Source organism: Myotis lucifugus, unplaced genomic scaffold (genome assembly GCF_000147115.1).
Source record: "Myotis lucifugus unplaced genomic scaffold, Myoluc2.0 scaffold_51, whole genome shotgun sequence".
In the NCBI taxonomy this organism is placed as follows: Eukaryota; Metazoa; Chordata; class Mammalia; order Chiroptera; family Vespertilionidae; genus Myotis; species Myotis lucifugus.
In genome coordinates this window covers 2,449,280-2,470,411 of record NW_005871099.1, presented here as the reverse complement: position 1 = coordinate 2,470,411, position 21,132 = coordinate 2,449,280, and the positions used below count along the sequence as shown (strand labels likewise).

General features: G+C 37.8%; 1 protein-coding gene across 4 annotated transcripts in view; it reads right to left on the bottom strand.

Moving 5' to 3' along the window:
- The window catches only part of SEMA3E (semaphorin 3E), a 263,371-nt gene that overhangs the window by 136,913 nt on the left and 105,326 nt on the right, over nt 1-21,132 (bottom strand). For all 4 annotated transcript variants that reach the window (XM_023753779.1, XM_023753780.1, XM_006088682.3 and 1 more), the window contains exon 2: nt 6,239-6,399. In XM_023753779.1, coding sequence (XP_023609547.1) covers nt 6,239-6,399 — 161 coding nt within the window. The remainder of the gene's footprint in view (nt 1-6,238; nt 6,400-21,132) is intronic.

Sequence of the window (21,132 nt, the reverse complement as noted above, 5' to 3'; positions counted from 1 at the left end):
TACAACAAGCAAAAGGTTAAATATACATCATTTCATCACAATAGCCCTACAATATAATTTAATTGTTTCCATGCACATTAAGAGTCCATTTAATATTCTTGCATATCTCAAAGAAGAAAAATTAAATTACAAAGTAATCTTTCCTGGACTCCCTATTGAGTCTCATAATTATATCAGGATTCATGATTTAACAATTTATTGTTACAAGTAGTTTTGACATGCAAGATTTTGTAGAGCAAGAACAAATGAACAAAAAAGAAATAATTTCATTACCTAAAGCAGTGGTTCTCAACCTTCTGGCCCTTTAAATACAGTTCCTCATGTTGTGACCCAACCATAAAATTATTTTCGTTGCTACTTCATAACTGTAATGTTGCTACTGTTATGAATTGTAATGTAAATATCTGATATGCAGGGTGGTCTTAGGCGACCCTTGTGAAAGGGTCGTTCGACCGCCAAAGGAGTCACGACCCACAGGTTGAGAACCATTGACCTAAAGAAAGATGATCTTCTTTGCTATTAAAAAATAAATTTATTTAGTTAATATGTCTCTTTTTATGAAATATTTTTAATTGACTCGGATGCTATTATAATTATACTTAATATTCTCTTCCTAATTCTATTATTCTAATAAAATGTGTTTAAATTTTAGTTTTTCTGTCTATTCTTTACATATGTGTATAGAACCAGTGTCTATCAATGTATATATTAATTATGTCCTATAAATACCATTAAAATCAGAGAATATATTTTTAATATAACACATTAAGAGTCATAATAAATGGTAGTAATAAATGGTTTATAAATGGTAGTCTTTAATCTGACCAATATTACCCTTCTTAGTGTTTATCCTTTTATAACTAATTATAGTGACTGTCATTATTTAAGTACTTTATATGACAGGCTTGTAATATTTTGGATTATAGACACAATTTGTACATGAAATGTTTATACTCCAAAGCATTTGAATTAAAACAATATTAAAACTACACAAATATTATTGGCCTGATGCATGTCCTTGTTAATGGATGACATTTACTAAATTGCCATCAATATGTAAAATACCATCTTCCATTTATATATAAATTATAGTTTAACTAGAGGCCGGTGCATGACATTCGTGCACTTGGTGGGGGGGTCCCTCAGCCCGGCCTGCACTCTCTTGCAGTCTGAGAGCCCTCAGGTGATGTCCGACTGACAGGTTAGGCCCGTGGGGAGCGGGCCTAAGCTGTCAAGTGGACATCCTTAGTGCTGCCGCAGAGGCGCAAGAGGCTCCTGCCACTGCCACTGCGCTTGCCAGCTGTGAGCCTGGCTCAGGGCTTCTGGCTGAGCGGCTCTCCCCCTGTGGGAGTGCACTGACCATCAGGGGGCAGCTCCTGTGTTGAGCATCTGCCCCCTGGTGGTCAGTGCATGTCATAGCAACTGGTTGTTCCACCATTTGGTCGATTTGCATATTAGCTGTTTATTATATAGGATATCTTTCTCTACTCAATTAACAATTAAATTCTAAAATATATTTTTTTTGCCTTTGATGCAATCAAGTGAATAAATAAGAAAGTATAAATATTATTACAAACAAGTGTTTAACAGAACTATACCTACAGATATCCAAATTAACTAGTGTAATTTTAGCTTAAAATAATAGTGGAGAGAATAATTTTAGAAAAAAAAAGTTGAAATTTACAAACAAAAAGTCTGGGTGAAAGTTTATTTAAAAAAGTTATTATTAAATATGAACTATTCTATAAAGTCCCATAAAAATATAGCTTAAATAAACAAACATACACTTTTGCTTTCTTTGTGAAATAAAGAAAATATTATACTCCAAACTAGTTAATAATTGTGATTTGTTCTTTTAGAAAGTTTTTGTAATTCTCAAATGTGCACAGATTGCAAGGAGCTATACAGACAAAACACAGACAAGCTAATTTCTCATCTGTGGTTGCATATAGAATGTCCTGGGCTCCCAACCTTTGTCATAAGTAAACAAAGGAGCTACAGTTCCTCTCCTACCGGTCAGTGATTTTGTCCACCACTATCACCAACATCTAACTGTCCCACTAGTTCGTTAACCATTACTAAAGTGTGGTCATGCAAAGCTAATAAGAACTGATAGGAAAGAAACACCTTATAACAAAAGGCAGAACTAACGGTACACTCAAGACCAATTTGGGAGACATGAAGTTCACACCAAAGCAGTAGCCTGGTTCTCAATAATGTGACAGTGGAAAGAGCCTAAGCTGCTAAGAGAGATGGATGTGGCTTTAAATTCTATCTGCTACCTGGCTTCATGGCTCTGTTCTCTTCCTTCCATCTATCCACTATGCTGCTGCTAAAACAATCACACAAAAGTCCACTTCTAAATATGGTATGGGCATATTCAGACTCTCCCACTGGTTCCTGTATTGCCTAGAACAGTGGTTCTCAACCTTCTGGCCCTTTAAATACAGTTCCTCATGTTGTGAGCCAACCATAAAATCATTTTCATTGCTACTTCATAACTGTAATGTTGCTACTGTTATGAATCATAATGTAAATATCTGATATGCAGGATGGTCTTAGGTGACCCCTATGAAAGGGTTGTTCGACCGCCAAAGGGGTTGCGACCCACAGGTTGAGAACCGCTGGCCTAGAAGATTATTTTCAATAGCACAGGGACCACTATTCTTCAGGATCTGGTCACAACCACATTACTATCCTTAACTCTGTACCCTGCCCCCAACCACATGCCCTCACTTCACCTATCTACTTCCGCCAAGGTGAACAGTCATTATTTCAAACTGCTCAACAATGTCTGTCCTTCTTCCCCTTTACTCAGTCTATTCTCACCACCAATCTGTCTGAACCAAAATTCCAACTATCATTCAAAATCAACTTAAATTATATCTTCTCCAGGAAAACCCCAACCTCCAGCTTTTGTATACTTTCCTAGCATTTTATTTGGACCATACTTGACTTACATGCTATCTATGAAATATATATATATATATATGGCATATGTATACAAATCTTCTCCATTACATTATAAATATTTTCTAGCTTATTTTATAGTCTTGAAGCTTAAGCTTCAGGAGTCCTTAGTGGCACCTAATCTTTCATGATTCTGGGAGGGGCTTTAGCAATTGTGAAATTTGTAAGTTTGAATTAATTATATTTCCTGAAGAGGTCCACCAAATCATACACACTTCAGGCCCCAGAAAAATGAGGATTCACCCTTGAGTATAAGAAAGTTATTCGAGTTAATAATCTGTGGCTACATTCTTGCTGGATGGCACCCCGAGGCTTCAATGGCCACACACTATTTTATTTAGCTCCCTAAGATGCAGTTCGTAAAACCTCATCACTCTTCAGGTCTCTTACCCTTATAGAGTTTTTACAGGTCATTTCCTCCATAAAAGCCAATCTTTCCAGCATTAAAGGCCTGAAGGTACAATTAGGCCAAAACAATAAAGGAGAATAAGTGGGCGATTCAATTTCCTCCACTCTAACGGTGCTATCTCTTGGTTTTTGTTCCACATAGGAAAAAACAGCTCAGGAAAATTGTTAAGAGATTGTGTGTACACACAGTTATACATGTGGATTCCCACTCTATGAGTTAGCTAATCCTGATACAAGGACAACTACTTCCATAATGCAGATTCTTAATCTCTGGGTGTCAGATCCCTGGTGTATATCTTCTGGATGTGTACACACCACACACACACACACACACCAGTTCCTCAAATAATACCATTTCATTATAATGTTGAGGAGATGACACAGAACTCAACTTTTGTGTCCAACAATTAAACTGGTTTCATTATATATCTTTCTCCACAGTTCCAAGAACCAACCGAAGGCATTAAGTGAGGACGGTGTGTGTGTGTGTGTGTGTGTGTGTGTGTGTGTGTGTGTGTGTGTGTGTGTTTTGTGTGGAGAGATAAAGAGGAAAGAGAGAAATCAATAATATTTTTTCAGAACTACAGAGAAAATAAAATTAAAGATGAAGAAAAAAAGAGATTTGGAGATGAACACAATATGTGATTTTACTTCATTCTGATACTACTAAAACAAAAGTAAGAAGTCATAATTCAAAAATGACAAACAGAACTTAAGTAGAGTTGCCAAAGAAATATCAGCAACAATTTGGAAGTTCTATAATATATAGATGAGTGCTGACTGGCTTTGCACACTAGAAAAGCTAAAATCTAAATACCTGTCCTGGCTGGCGTGGCTCAGTGGTTGAGCATCTACCTATGAACTAGGAGGCCATGGTTCCATTCCCAGTCAGGGCACATGCCTGGGTTGTGGGCTTGATCCCCAGTGTGGGGCATGCAGGAGGCAGCCGATCAATGATTCTCTCTCATCATTGATGTTTCTATCTCTCTAACCCTCTTACCCTCTCCATCCTCCCTGAAATCAATAAAAATATATATTTTTTAAAAAACCCAAAAATTTAGAACTGATGGGAATTGATGTGTTTTATTATATTGAGAGGCATATAAAAACTCTGGTACAGAGTTTGGGGAAAATTTAAAATATAAGCAAATGAAAAATAGGGGATAATATTTAATCCCAGGAAAATAAGAAAATTGCAAAAAAAGAAAAAAGTGTGATCTATTTTCCTAATTTATAATAATGTAAATAATTATTACTTAACTAAAACTTGTGGCATAGCTATTTTGCAATGGGGAACTGATGGTTGGGAGGTTGCTGGTGAAGTGGTGTACAATAACAGAGCCCAGCTCAAGGTACTGCAAGAAAAGAAAATTCATCTTCCTTAAGTTGACTTCTAGTAAATCAACAGGTAGCATCTAAAATCAATGATACCAAAAAAACAACACAGAACAAAAATGTTATTTAGAAATATGGGAGTAGGTACCAGAAGAAACAAAAAAATAATGTTAAGTGATTTCTTCTAGGGTTTGGGAACTGGAAGGGATGAATGAATGCTGCTTTTAATCATAAATTTTTAATAAAAATGACCTTAAAATATAAACATCAGTCATTTTGACACACAATAATAAATAAGTAAATTATAAAGAAACTAGAGGCCCAGTGCACGAATTCGTGCACGGGTGGGGTCCAACCAGCCCGGCCCCAATCAGGGTGGATTGGGGCTGGGCCTGTCGGGAGGAGGAGACAGTGGGAGGTTGGCCGGCTGGCCTGCCCTGATCAGGGTCCGATTAGGGCTGAGCCAGCTTGGGGGAGGGGCTGAGGGTGATTGGCCAGCGGGCCCCACCCCCGAATATGATAGTGGGGGCCCATCAGGGGCAGGGCTGGCTAGGGAGAGGGGCTGCAGGTGGTTGGCCAGTCAACCCTGCCATTATTGGGGTGGGGCTGTGCAGGAGGAGGAGCTGCAGGAGGTTGACTGGCTGGCCCTGCCCCCTATTGGGGCAGGGGGAGTGTTTAGGGGCGGGGCTGGCAGGGGGAGGGGCTGTGGGTGATTCAGGGTGGGGCGGGCCGATCAGGGGCTGGGCTGGCTGGGGGGACAGGCCGAGGGAGATTGGCCAGCTGGCCCCACCCCTGATTGGGTGGGTTCGCTGGCTTCAGTAGGCATCATAGCAACCGTTTCTTCAGGTCATTCTGGTGATATGGTCACTGGCTTTTTATATATATAGATACTTACATTTATGCCAAAAAATACTATGGTCTAAATATTTCTACATGTTTTATGTAAGTTTGATATGGGCCTGAAAAAAAAAAAAACTTAGCTCAATTTAACTTTGTATAAGTACAGACTTTAAGAACTATTTTTTCTTATAGCTAATAGTTTCTCAAAAAATGTTGGACACTTGCCTATTGTAATATTATATTTAAATCTACCTGGTTTAAAGACCATCCACCTTAATTACTGATAGTACCAACAGAAGTACACGAGTTAGCTATATCCATATTTCTTAAGGCTGGGATTTGGGGAGTAAGAGAGCTTACAGGGACAGCTGATAAATCAGCATGTTCCAAACCCAAGTTTCAGGACAATGGATATGGTGACAAGGAGCATCGTGCAAGAGGGATGTCAAAAGCACCAATCTGAGGTCATCTGGGAGTACAGAGATCAGTGTTAAAAAGTGTAATGTTGTATATCCTCAATTCATAAACTTTTCTCAAGGTGATTTCATTTTAATGAATACTTCATTTTTTCAAAAGAAGTATCACTTAGGTAATGAAAAAAAGAATCCTAATAACCCTGACGCAAGATAAGATCTCCCTCACCTCTTTACTTTCCCTCCTGAAATACCGTTTGATATTTCCATACCTCTCTGTAGCCATTGCTGATTTGCTCCAAGCTGAGGGAATACACAAGATTCTTGCCTCCCACAAAGAGTCTCTCTTGATATTCATCCAGCAGCATTGTATGGAGATCAAGAAATCCAAAAGGGCTATGGAAGATTGATGTTCTGTTTAATTCCAAGAGCTCTGAAATGCAAAAGGAAATGAATGCTAAACACAAGAGAAAACAAAAATACCTTTATAATACTTTTCTCATGGCTTCATTTTTTATACCTATTGGAACTGTGTAGTTCACATTCATTTTATCAGAAATATAAAGGTTGTAAAAAGTATTACTCAAAAAGATTAAAAATACACCGTGCATTAACAATTCTATATTGTATATTTGAAAGTTCCTAAGAGAAAAGTTCGTAAAAGTTTTCAAAAGAAAAAAATTCTAACGATGTGACTTGTTGGAGGCTAAACTTCTTGTGGTAAGTAGTCATTTAGTAACATATACACGTATCAAATCAATATGCGGTACACTTTAAACTTAACAATGTTATATCACAACTATATCTCAAAACTGGAAAAATTTAAAAAATATTTGTGCATTATGTAAAAAAATGGAGTGCAACTAGGAATATATTTTAATGTGCAGGAGTTAAAATCTTTTATAAGTTTATGAATCTCAAAACTTCAATTCAGCTTAAGGTATTTACCCTATGTTTTTAAATACAGAAAGAATTACTCTTCACAATCTTTAAAGTGCTATGTGAAAAACTCTATTAATGACTTTTATATTTACTTCTCTATGTGCAACAAACATCCCAAATCTACAATAAATATTCCCCTTTAATTCCAGATAAACACCAACTCAGAAGTTGGTTTTGAAAGTCATGTCCAAAATCAAATTGTTCAAGTCCGGAAAAGATCAGGTTTGTTAATACAATGAGGTAACCCATGGTAGCACTCAGTATAGTGGGGACGAGTTTTGATAAACCTGGTGGGGATCTACTTTCTACCACTGTGTTTTGGCTACTGTTATGCATTCTTCCCAACATCAGAAATTACAAATTGTTTGTTTTAACTAACATACATGTAATTTAGGAAGTCAGAATTTGGGAAACACGTTATGTGTATACATTTGTTTGTTTGTTGAAGGTATTTAATTGCATGTCGCAGTTCAGTACTTACGATTGGTAAATGATATATGAGAGTCTTTGATGATGAGAGAGGATATCATCCCCAATACTGATACCATTGTAATTAGTTATTAATAATAGGAAAGGAGTGAAAGGAAGGTGACACATTATAAACATGGTCATGTAGGCAGCTTCACTAGGAAGCTTCAATTTCATACTCTCAGGGAACCACTGGCCCATTCCCTACAGATCACTGCGGGAAGGGGTCCAACAAAGGGGAGATAGATGCATGCTCAGTGAAGTGGGCGTGACTAGGAAAGGTGCCTGTCAGTCAAACCTGGGGACAAAGATCATTGGTCAGAATGGGTAGGGCTACTGCAGGACCACAAAAATGTGGAAATACATAATCCCCTAAAGAAAAAAGTGCTCTCTATCTCTATCTCTATCTCTATCTCTCAGCTCTTTTGGCTCACAGCTCGCTCTCTTGTTCCTGCTTCTTTGTATTCTCCCATGTTTTCTCTACAGCCATGTGGTCCTGTGGACCCCACATGCAATGGACTGCTGGGTTGTAACTAGGAATACAAACCAAGCTAGGCTGATGCTGGGTTGGATTGCTCCAACATATAATGGAAGCTCCAAACATTGGCTTTGATTTTAGTCCTGCTAAAGGCAAAATGGGACTTCTTCCTTGGTAAGGCTGAGGGAAATGCAACCTTGGAAAAGGGATTTAATTATATGCAAATAAAAATCACTTGTTCTCCCATGCAAGTCTCAGAAAATTCTTTTTCTTGGGATATCGCAAGAAGCCCACTGCCACAAGCAACTGGTAGGGGACGAGGACCTCTCCCCTCCAATAGTAATACTAGACCTTGCATGCTAGAGAATTCCTGAAGAGAGCTCCCTGGGAAATTAGAAGATTTTCTAAAGGTCAATGCCTTTGATAGAATGCATCTGATAGAATGTGGAATATTGGTGACCAGAACATTTCATCCATGGAACAATATGAAATATGACAAATCTACAGAATTCTGCACAATCTTATACTGCTTCTGAGAACAGAGAGATGAAGTATCTTTTCTCATCTATTACGGATGTATTCACTGTCTATATCTCTACTACGTGGATACCCCAAATTTTGTGGAGTAGGGCTAACTTTTAATATTTAGTTTAAAATAAACAATACTGCTAAAATCATATTATTCCTTATAAAGATAAAACTTGTGGAACTGAGTCATTTGACTACCTAATAAAGAAAATTAGAAGAACTTTTCAGGAAGAGATGGGGAGAATAATCAAGTGCTTTTTTGGGGGGAGAAATAAAATAGAAATTTGAGAGATTTAGGTGTTCTTGAATCCTGAAAGACAAATTTGTCAAAAAAGAATCAGACTTTTTTTCCTTCCTTATTAGGAATTCACAAATAGTAGAACCTGTGCATTTTAGAAATCCAATCCCATAACAAAAATATAGATCAAAGCTATCCACTGCCTTTACATATACTCACTTATGGTTTTATAACAGGACTGATAAGTGGATTCTTTTCTAAAAAAAGTTTTCCCAGTTATTCTAATAGGTTGCTCAAATTCCCAAAGTTTTATGCAGTAAAATCATTATCGGCAAGGATGCAACTGATCAAAAAATGGTTACATATTATCTGACATTAACAAGTAACTCTAGAGTTACCAAATATACTAAGGTTCAAAGCTTAGGGAAGAAGTTTGCTGGAAAATAGAGAAAGTCATGAACGGAATCAAATATGAGGATTCTACCCTAAAATGTTGCTACAGTGGATTAGTTCATGCCTAAATTTAAAAAGTATGAATTGAAATGTAGAGGAAGCCCAACCAGTAAAGGAGGTACCCCATGAATGAATTTCATTTAGGGATGACCTTGCTTGTTTCCTAGTGATGTCATTAGGACCTCATTACCCTTGTATGCACAGAGAGATGAGAGATAGAGGGAGGGAGGAAGGGAGGGAGGGAGGGAGGAAGAGAGAGAGAGAGAGAGAGAGAGAGAGAGAGAGAGAGAGAGAGGAGAGAGGAGAGAGAGAGAGAGAGAGAGAGAGAGAGAAGAGAGAGAGAGAGAGAGAAAGAGAGAGAGAGAGAGAGAGAGAAAGAGAGGAGAGAGAGAGAGAGAGAGAGAGAGAGAGAGAGGAGAGAGGAGAGAGAGAGAGAGAGGAGAGAGGAGAGAGAGAGAGAGAGAGAGAGAGAGGAGAGAGAGAGAGAGGAGAGAGAGAAGAGAGAGAGAGAGAGAGAGAGAGAGAGGAGAGGAGAGGAGAGGAGAGAGGAGAGAGGAGAGAGAGAGAGAGAGAGAGAGAGAGAGAGAGAGAAGAGAGAGAGATTGGTCAATTTCCACCTGATTTTATGACTTGCCAATTTCTGTTGTACTTGCTATAATTCTTATAATCTAAAGGTGGTAGTTCCTATTTCTTTGTTAGAGCCCTGGTCAGTGTGGCTCAGTTGGTTGAGTGTCGTCCCATGCACAAAGAAGTGGTTGTTGGTTCCAATCCCAGTCAGGGCACATGCCTGGGTTGTGGGCTCAAACCAGGAGGCTGTCGATCAATACTTCTAACAATGACTCTGTAACCTATTATATATAAAACTCTCTTCAGGAGCAACTAGGGAAAGTCTATTAGGGGGTTATGTACCTGAAATCAAATGTATTTTGTAAAGCCTCATAACTCCCATTTGAACCCAGTGATCCCACTTCCAGGAATATATCCCAAGAAACTAGAAACACCAATCAGAAAGGATATATGCACCCCTATGTTCATAGCGACACAATTTACCATAGCTAAGATTTGAAAACAGCCTAAGTGCCCATCAGCAGATGAGTGGATTAGAAAACTGTGGTACATCTACACAATGGAATACTATGCTGCTATAAAAAAGAAGGGACTTTTACCATTTGCAACAGCATGGATGGAACTGGAGAGCATTATGCTAAGCTAAATAAGACAATCAGAGAAAGATAAATATCACATCTTCTCACTCATTTGTGGAATATAATGAATAGCATAAAGTGATGAACAAAAACAGATCCAGAGACAGAGAAGCATCGATCAGACCGTCAAACCTTAGAGCAGTGGTTCTCAACCTTCTGGCCCTTTAAATACAGTTCCTCATGTTGTGACCCAACCATAAAATTATTTTCGTTGCTACTTCATAACTGTAATGTTGCTACTGTTATGAATCGTAATGTAAATATCTGATATGCAGGATGGTCTTAGGCCACCCCTGTGAAAGGGTCGTTCGACCGCCAAAGGGGTTGAGACCCACAGGTTGAGAACCGCTGCCTTAGAGGGAAGGTAGGGGAAGGTGGGGATAAGGGGGAGAGATCAACCAAAGGACTTGTAGGCATGCATATAAGCCTAATCAATGGATACAGACACCAGGGGGGTGAGGGCATGAGTGGGGGGTGGAGGGAGGAATGGGGGGATAAGGACACATAAGTAATACCTTAATCAATAAAGAAAAAAAAATAAGATAAAATGGAAGGTTTTCCCAATATTCAATAGTTGGGCTTGTTATAATTCAAAATAATTCAACAGCAATAACATCAACAGAAAAATTCAGTTTTATATCAATTTTAATTGTTATTAACTTTAATTCTTATTTTATAAATTGTCTCAAATAACTACAGAATTTTTCATGTTGCTTTCATTTATCAATTCGTGACATTTTCATCGACTTTTGAGAAAATTAAAATATTTTTTGTTTCTTGGTGTATACTAAAGCCAAAGGAAGCTGGAGCAGAAAGCTTTTTTCCTTCTCATTTTTTTTCTCCCTTTAGTTTTAGAGCTAGCACTTTCAGTAATATTATTAGTTCCAAATTATAGTCCGCGGACTCGGCATATTTACTAAGCGATGGCTAACTTCTTTATCCCTTCAGACTGCTTCAAGCTGCTTACATGAAAGAATCAGAAAACATACAGGAAGAGGGGGACAACAGACACTCTAATCTCAGGTAATCTCCAGAAAACACAGTGCAAACAATGGACAGGGCTGACTCGGTTAAAAGGAGGGAGCTCATCTTGAGTTCTTCTTCCTCTAAAAATAACATGAATTACTTGGGGGAGGCAGTGGACAAAGAAACAAGACGAAACTGAGCTATGCCAACTCAGAGTACATCCGGAAATTTTCTCAAGAGGGAACTAATTATTATTGCTAAGCTGCATGTTAATTATCAGCTGTCAATGAAGACATACAGAGGATTTAGTCATTTCCTCTCCTGGCCTTTCGTCTTAACCTGCAAGGGAAATAGTTCTAAAACTCATTGACAGCAATATATTACACAGACAGTTCTCCTCACTTTGTCAAAACATATTTAAATTCCACACCTCCGTGTGTAAATGGGGTGGAGAGAGTGCACATTTTTTCGGTTCTCAAACAAAAACAGATCTTCAAGGGAGGGATGTTTGCTTCTTGAATGTACACTTCTCCGCTGTCACCTGCAAACTAGCGACTTCCTGAGACCCATTATTTTTTAATAAATCCTTTTATTCAATGCAGATCTTAAAGTGAAGTCAACAATAACATATTGAGTTGCACACATAGGAAGCATTAATAACAATGGAATATGGAAATAACCATTAGAAATTTTCTTCAATTTCTTAATGGTTCAAAAGGAAAAGGCTTCTTGCAACATGCTTCACTGATTTTGACAGATCTGATCAATGATCACTAATGGCTTGTAATAATGTTGAAACAGAGTAGTAAAGAAATAAGCAATTGCTGAAACCGGTTTGGCTCAGTGGATAGAGCGTCGGCCTGCGGACTGAAAGGTCCCAGGTTCGATTCCGGTCAAGGGCATGTACCTGGGTTGCGGGCACATCCCCAGTGGGAGATGTGCAGGAGGCAGCTGATCGATGTTTCTCTCTCATTGATGTTTCTGACTATCTATCTCTCTCCCTTCCTCTCTGTAAAAAATCAATAAAATATATTTTTAAAAAAAGAAATAAGCAATTGACTTTTTTAAGTGCAAACAGGGAATAGTTCAATGATTTGCTAATTAGTCTTTCTAGCAATGGTCTGTGGGTGGTCTTTCATGAATTCTCTGAACTTTTAGATTCTTTCTTACAAGTCAAAGGTCTACAATAGGCATTGTGCTGCTCCAAGTTTTCATCATAAATTTCTTCAACAAAAGCAGAAAGACTTGGAATGTACATATGAACAGCCTACATATTAAATAGCCTTTTACTGCCTTGGTCAAGGAAAACAAAATAGTGTCAAAATTTTAAGATTACTCATTTCTGATATATATATATATATATATATATATATATATATATATATATATTTTAATAGCCAGCATTATACATGTTATTCTGGCTTACAGGTCTCTGAACTCCTCTATGAACACGAGGTCACCCTGGGCCATGGTTACACAGTATTATTGTCTATCCGTGTACTGTATGTGTTTATGTGCTTGTATTTAAATTATTGAACTAAAAATCATAGAATGTAAAATGTACTACCTAAACGTCAGTGATTTACATTTATTTTTGATTGCCTAATTGTTTAATTATGATTATATTCTAATTTCATTGGAGGACAAAGGAGCAAGTCCTATGTGAATAGCTTCCTAACCTGAATCTGCATCCCAGGGGTACCCTGAACTGGGACCACAATGTGCCATTCACTCAGTGTTCCTTTAGAGGCTTGTAAAGTGTGACATGTTTTTCCAAATGTAATGGGAGGGCCTGCACAGGCTTTAAGAGCAATTCTATAACCAGATTTGTTTTTTAAATACCAGTTGGTTTTGAATTACGTAAAGGCCAAAGGGGGCAAAAGTTGAAAGGAGGTTTAAAGACTATTTTTAAAAACTCCTCATCTGAGGATATGTTTTTGTTGATTTGAGAGAGAGAGAGGAAGGGAGGGAGAGATGGAGAGAGGAAGGGAGAGAGAGAGAGAGGGAGAGAGAGAGAGAGAGAGAAAGAAAGAGAGAGACAAGGATGTGAGAGAGAAACATCAATCCGTTGCCTCCCCTACATGCCCCAAGTGGGATCAAACTGGCAATCTAGGCTTGTGCTCTGACTGGAAATCGAACCTGAAACCTTTTGTTGTATGGGACTATGCTCCAACCAATCAGCCACCTGGCCAGGGCATTGCATAGCTTAAAGGTATACAACATAATGATTTGATTGTATTGCAAATGATTACCACAAGAAGTTTAATTCACATCCATCATTTCATACAGTTTTTTTCTTGTGATGGGTACTTTTAAGATTTGCTTTCCTAGCAACTTTCAGATGTACCATAGAGTACTGTTAACTATAGTCATCATGATCTACACTATTTTGTAACTGGAAGTTTGTACTTCTTTAATTTCTTATTTTAAATTTGTTTTTATTGTTGACACTGCTATAGACGTGCACCATTTCCCTCCCTCTATGTCCGCCTTCTCCCAGCCCACCCCATCTACTGGCCTTCACCACAGTGTTGTCTGTGACCATGGGCTAAGCAAAATGTTCTTTGGCTAATCTCTTCACCTTTTATCCAGTCCCTCCCACACCCTCCCCTCTAATATTCCCGAGCCTGTTCCATGTATCCATGCCTCTGGTTCTATTCTGTTTGTCAGTTTATTTTGCTCATTAGATTCTACATATAAGTGAGATTGTGTGGTATTTGTCTTTCTCTGACTGCCTTTGTACTTTTTAAAAAAAATAATCCTCACCCAAGGATATTTTTTCCATTAATTTTATAGAGAGAGTCCAGGGGAGGGAGGAAGTGGATATATAGAGAGAAACATTGATGCCTCCCACACACGCCCGAACCAGGGCCAGGATCAAGCCTGCAACTGAGAGGTATATGCCCTTGACCGGGAATCGAACCCACAACACTCTAACATTGAGCAAAACCAGCCAGGGCATATAATGGAAGTTCTAAACTTTTTGAACATATTCACACATTCCCCCACATCTAAATTTTTGTTTTTGTTGAAATTCTGTATCTTTTTCAAACTACTTTATCATTGTTCTATAACACATTATATTTTCTTTAATAAATAATGTTACATAACAAAAAACAAGCAAATTAACTAAAATTGGAATTGCATTTTACTTTACCATATACTGATTCAAATAATACTAGTATTTGATATTTTAAATTCTTCAAAATAATATGACTCAATTTTTATATACTATATTGACCCCTCAAATCTATACTTTTTAAACCAAGTGCATCCTTGCCATCGCCTTAATAAAGAAACTTCTCCAATTTAGAAAATGAAAATTAACTCTGGTTTTCTACCCCTGAACCAACTCTGTCAGTCTTCTACTCTTAGTAAATGGTTCTTTGGATTTTGGCAAAAATCTAGTATTTGTCTTGATTCTTTTTTTCCTGAAGGCCACACTATCTGTCCTCAACATCTTCACTACAACTATTCATTGACCAGAAAAAGAGCCTCCTATTTTCTTGCTTCTGCTCTCTCCCAGTTCCCCTTTTACCCAATCGGTTTACCTCACAGTAGCCAGTGACTTCCTTTAAAAACAGAAATCGGATCACGATGTTCTTTAGATAAAAATCCTGGCTCGGAGTCTGTCACACTCTGCCCTTTGCCCACCTCACCGGGATGTTGCTCCACTTTCTCCCTTGCTCACGCAGCTCCAGGGCATGGGCTTTAGAGCTTTGCCTGCCTCTTCCTTTCTGTCTGATGTGCCTCCGGACCTCCACAGGGATGGCTCCTCTTGTCCTTTGGATCTTTCCTCTGTGAAGTCTGCCCAGTCTAAGAAATTGGAACTGTCACCTAGGCACGCTCACTTTTATCCTCGCCGTTAATATCCTTTATTGCCTGAAGCATACTTGGTTTTGTTTTCTGTTTGTTTCTATTTTTCTTTACTTCCATATTTTCTTTTTTTTAAAAAATATATTTTATTGATTTTTTACAGAGAGGAAGGGAGAGGTATAGAGAGTTAGAAACATCAATGAGAGAGAAACAACGATCAGCTGCCTCCTGCACACCCACCACTGGGGATGCGCCCACAACCAAGGCACATGCCCTTGACCAGAATTGAAACTGGGACCCTTGAGTCCGCAGGCCAACGCCCCATCCACTGAGCCAAACCGGTCAGGGCTACTTCCATATTTTCTTCCTCCTCTGACAGGAAACAGGTTCCATAAGAGGAGTGACTTTTTTCATCCTGGTCACTGATATTCCCAGAGCCTAGACCAGTGCTCGCCATTTGTTTAGTAGGCACTCAGTAAAGACATGTGCAAAGAATGAACTCTAAATCTCAACTACATGTGTGAAGATGGAGATAATAATAACTAATTAGTGGGTTGCTGTAAGAATCAAATGATTCATAGTACCAAATGGATGGCTAATATATGTATATGAACACCTTCCTTCCTTCCTCCCTTCCTCCCTTCCTCCCTTCCTCCCTTCCACCCTCCCTCCCTCCCTTCCTTCCTTCCTTCCTTCCTTCCTTCCTTCCTTCCTTCCTTCCTTCCTTCCTTTCGTTAATGTTGATAAATTATTGGTCAATGGCATTAAATAAAAATCCCCCCTGCAGAAACAGGTCTTTCTTAATTATATTCTGTCAAGTGGACATAGTTTCTCTGTAGGCTTATTACATAGGCTTACAGTAAAATAGGAAATTTTGCAAGTACACGATTACTATGATCACTGTCAACAGCTAGTCTATTTTAAGTTAAAACCTTGCTTTCCTAACATCAGTAGATTGGTATAATTTTCTATTCCATCTTTCAATTCACATCCATCTCAGCTTGCAAGGGAAAATTAGTCTTTATTTTCTTAGAAAATTTCTTTTGTTTCTTTATCATCTACTTATTTATGAGCTCAAAAAAAAAATGCATTATACAAAAACTATCCCCCCTCTACCCTTGACATTTAAATCAGAATAGAAGGCAAAAATTCTTTCAAAATGTGTGCTATTACTATTAAACCTTAAATTTCTATGAGTTTTCCAGTATGTAACTTGGTTGTTGTTTTTATAAGAACAGAGACGTCAATTTCTAGACAGGTGCATGGCTTGACATGGTGTTAAAGCATCACAGCTCAGCAGCCTCTGCATTTTCCTCTCTTGACCTCTAACAAAGATCTTTAGTCTCAACTCTATGAAAATAAAGCCGTCGCTTAACCATATAATTTAATCCTACAAAACATTCTTTCTAAGAAAAAAATGACTTCCAGATGTACCAGGAGTTTGCATTCTGACACTCTGACATACTGAACATTTGCACCTTTAAAAATATGTCTTTTCCAGACTGACGTATTTCCATAAAAAATGACTCAGGTGTAATCTGGACACGTTCTCTATTAACATAACATTTTCCTCCTAGGTTCATTACTGACAGAATAATAACTGAATTTCAAATCCAGGCAGAATGAAGGTGACTTTATAATCTTTTGATAGTCCATTAATTAAATGGAAATTGAATCTACTCATCACTATAATGACAAGGAAAATAATACCAATAATACTGTTGATAGATGTATATCTGGATATAGTAGGAATGAGGCTGTGCGTTATTTGCCATCATTTGATCAGTTTGGAAATGTTAGACAACCAATAAAAGCTCATTTGCTCTTAAATTACATGCCTCAATTACTGTAGCTGCTGCCATGTGAACCGGATGCCACTTAATAGGTAATAGGCCCCCTGGGTGGGTGGGTTCTCTTCAGATGTGGCTAACGAAGGGAAACATGAAGAGAGGAGGCAAGCCCATGCTATGTGTACAATTCACTGATGACCTTCTTTCACAAAAAGTCGCCTTAGTGACTAAGCTGCTAACAAATTCTTCTTCTGTTTTCCCTTTCCAGCAGTCCTCAAGAAGCACCGATTCACTTCCCAGAAAACCCTGTTGTTTACAACCTGACACAAGGCAAACAGTACCCAAAGAGACCACCCATGTGTTCTCTGAAAACTATGAAGGGAGGAAAGATTCAGATGAACAGAAAGGCTCTTGGGTGGTAGGTACCACATAAAAAATATCCAACTGATGTCATTTAATTTGCCCTTCACATCACTCCAATAATGAATGCACAATGCTGCCCATTTTATAGAATAGGAAAAGAAGCTCACGGAGAAAGTTAAAACCTTGCTAAGGTCACGTACCATTTGAATGTTGATATTTTTGGATCTAGTACATTATTTTGCTCATTTTGTTAGTTGGTCCATAAACAGAGACTTTGTATAAATATACAGTTTCTTTGTTGACTCAGGTTAGTCATAGGATTTCAGTACGGTACATCTCTTAGGAGTATGTTACAGGTGTCTCCCTGATTTCATGCATTTATCAAATAGCATTTACCCATAATAAATGGTCACAGACACCTGTGGAAGTAGGCGTTTCTCCAGTCTGGACCTCAGTCTTTTCTCATAATTTGCCCTAGACATCCCCAAGGCTATCCCCTGGCAGCCGTGCTTATGTTGTATAACCTGATTACAACAAACAGAAAAGAATGGGACCCGAAGGATCAGACAATACAGAGAACAGAAGGCGAAGAAAAGGAAATAAAGAACCTCTATTAACATCAAATACGTAAGAGGAGATAATGTTCTTAAAGATAAAAATTAATTTAAAACATAAGTACAGACACCTGTGTTTGTTCCCAATTTTGCTGCTGAATATACAATTTACAGGAGAGTAAGTTTCCCATTTGTAGGGTGAGAAAGAGGAGTAGATGAGATCGACTAGCGAGGTTTCTTCTAGCTTCACGAACTGTATCTCATCATGAACTATATCATCTCCAGTTGGGAAAATACAAATCAAAAATATCCAAAGGATACTTTCTAGAACTTTTAAATTTGTAAAATTTTGCAAACCAATGAGAACTGCAGAATTAATTCTGCAGTACAAAGAGATAAGAATTAATGCTGAAGATACAATTTTATATCTGTTGAGTTCTTATGTCAAAAAAGTATGTCATTATGGGCCAAAAAAATAACCAATTTATTGTTATTGATCTGCTCTCCTGTACTTTTTGATAAGCTTCAAATATAAGGAGGAAGCTATAAATTAAATGTATTCAAACTTCATACTGGTATAAAACACTCATTAAGAAAATGAGAAAATATTAATTAGGCTATGCTAACATTAGGAAAATGAAAAGATTTGTCAAAACCTTTATAAATTATAATGTAATCACTTAAGCCAAAATCTTAGTGCTCAGGAAACAAGTAACTTGGCAAATGAAAACACCTTTCCATATGCTGAGAACAAGAGAACAAATGATAAATTAAAAATAAAAAGCATGGAAAACTTGGAAGACATTTTTATGAGATAAATTAAAATGTCTTTTGTAGAACTCACTGAAGAACTCCAAAGTATAAAATTAGCTCTAGACAAGTAATTTATTAGGATAATAAGTTAAAAGAATGAGCCTGGTTGGTATGGCTCAGTGGTTGAGTGTCAACCTATGAACCAGGATGTCATAGTTCGATTCCTAGTCAAAGCACATGCCCGAGTCACGGGCTTGATCCCCAGTGGAGGGTGTGCAGAAGGCAGCTGATCAATGATTCTCTCTTGTCATTGATGTTTCTATCTCTACTTCTTCCTTCCTCTCTGAAATCAATAAAAATGTATTAAAAACATAAAAGAATGACCCATAAATTCTGTCATGTAATTCAAGATCAGGTCCTCATTTTATATTTTAGGAAAGGACGGCCCATCATCTCCTTTGGGAATAAACGGAATTTCTTAAAATATTTCTCCCAGCTGGAGGCAAGAGGAAAATGCAGTAACACATAGGTGTCCTATCCCAGCCCCCAACTTTATCAGAACAGATGCTCGCACCCACATAACTGGCCATCCATCATCAAGTCAAATGTGATTTTACATGCACTTGGATCCCTCTGGCAGGGTCACTGCCCCTATCTGGGGAAAAAATTCCATATGAAATTGGGAACAGGAGGTCAATTTTCTTGTCCTGTCATGGCTAAGAAGAGATAGCCTCTGCCACTGGAAAGCAGCAAATGCATTAACCTCCCTGAGTGGCAGATGCCCTTCAAAGTGATGATGCAATTTCTTAGAATGTTTAAGGTTAGTGACTGCGTTAGTGACTGCAGGATTTATCACTTTAAAACAGCTCTCTCTCTCTCTCTCTCTCTCTCTCTCAAAGACAGAGACAAAATAAAGAATGTGAATGTGGGGAGGGTGATGGTAAGCAGAGGCAAACAGGAAGTATAAAATCTTTCACTTTAATATTTTCTCTCACTTTGCAACAGTGGAAAGAAAAAATGGTAATTAAAATTGAGATAATGTCAAGAAATGATAATTTTTGTTACAGTTCATATTGCCAAAAATAATAAAACTTAATAGACATGATATTGAGGTATTTAAAGCTATCAAGCCCCAGCCTGTTTTTGTAGAATTTATCAATTACAGTCCTCAGTGAAACTTCTGATTTTCTATATAAAATATATAGACATTTATTGCTATATCTAAATTATTAAATGCTTACAAATAGTTAAAATGTTTATAATGAGACCATTCCAGAACATTAAGGAAATTAACTAAACGATTGACTGGCAACATAATTTTATTTGACAAAGGCAAGGTTTCTAACTGTGGCTGCTACTCCTAAAAGCTCAATTGCAGTATTTAAAATTCTATAGTTACTTCACTCATGTTTTTAATATCCATTGATACTGCATAGAATGTATGACATCTTATAAGGCATTTTACGATAATAAATAATTTAGAGTAAATTAAAGTTTTGGAAGGCAATTAATTAGCACACTTCCCTTAGTAAATAAAGCATTTTTACTGGTAATTTACCATGAGTAAAATAATAATGAACTAATTTCTAATGTAAGTAACTATCCTACTTATATGACCAAGGAGACACCATGTTTGGAACCAAAAGAACAAAAAGAGATTTTTTTGATCAGGTAATAGTGAGTTCTCTGAATTTACTATGAACAGAAGCTTAATGTTTTCCAGGGGGCTGATCTAATGACAAGACTACCTATGTGGTATAATTTGAAGAAGGGTAATATAGAGGGCCCTTAGAGTCCAATTATGTAATCCTCTCCTAGTCATGCCTGTCATTAAAGTTTTACAACTTTGATATTTCTGGCCTTCAAGAAACCCTATTAAAATTTTGGAACCTCTGGGAGGGATTATACCTTAAACTTTTATCAACTAATGACTTAGCTTCTCATGAATAATTGAACCGGGTCCTGGGTAAATGTAACATTAGATAAACCTAGAGGAGGGGTGTTTTCATGTGGAAAGAAAGAATAACAGCACGTTAGGGGGTTGTGGGGGTGGTAGGGGTGCAAAGTTGACATCAGTCCAACTTTCATAGTGCTGCCCTAACAGGCCAGGTTTCTAGGTCCTGGCACATAGCTTTGCCTTGTTGCCAAAAGAGGGACTCTAGAGCCAACTAAATTGTTCACTTTTGGCCTAGTTTTCTGGAGGCAATCAGACACACTCCATGACATACCAGGGTGTGTCTGAATGGTGTCACAAAAGTCTAAATAATTGGGTCAAAAATTTACTTTGGCACCCATCAACCTGACAGAAAAACATGATTTTAATGGTAAATTTAGTGCTCGGTGTGGGGGACTGACTTGTTGCTGATATTGGTGTTTCTGTTTCTTTAAGAGCAGTGATTCTCTACCTTGGTTGCACTTGGAATCTCCTGGAAGCTCTGAGAAAATGCTGATTCCTGGGTCCCTCACCAAGAGAGTATGGTGTAAGGTTTGACATTGGCATTAAAAAAAAAAATCTCCCCCAAGTAATTCTAATATGACACAAAACTGAGAACTTCTGCTGTGGAATAATTCTGCTGAAGTTCAGCTATTAGGTAAGCTATAAAAATTGAATG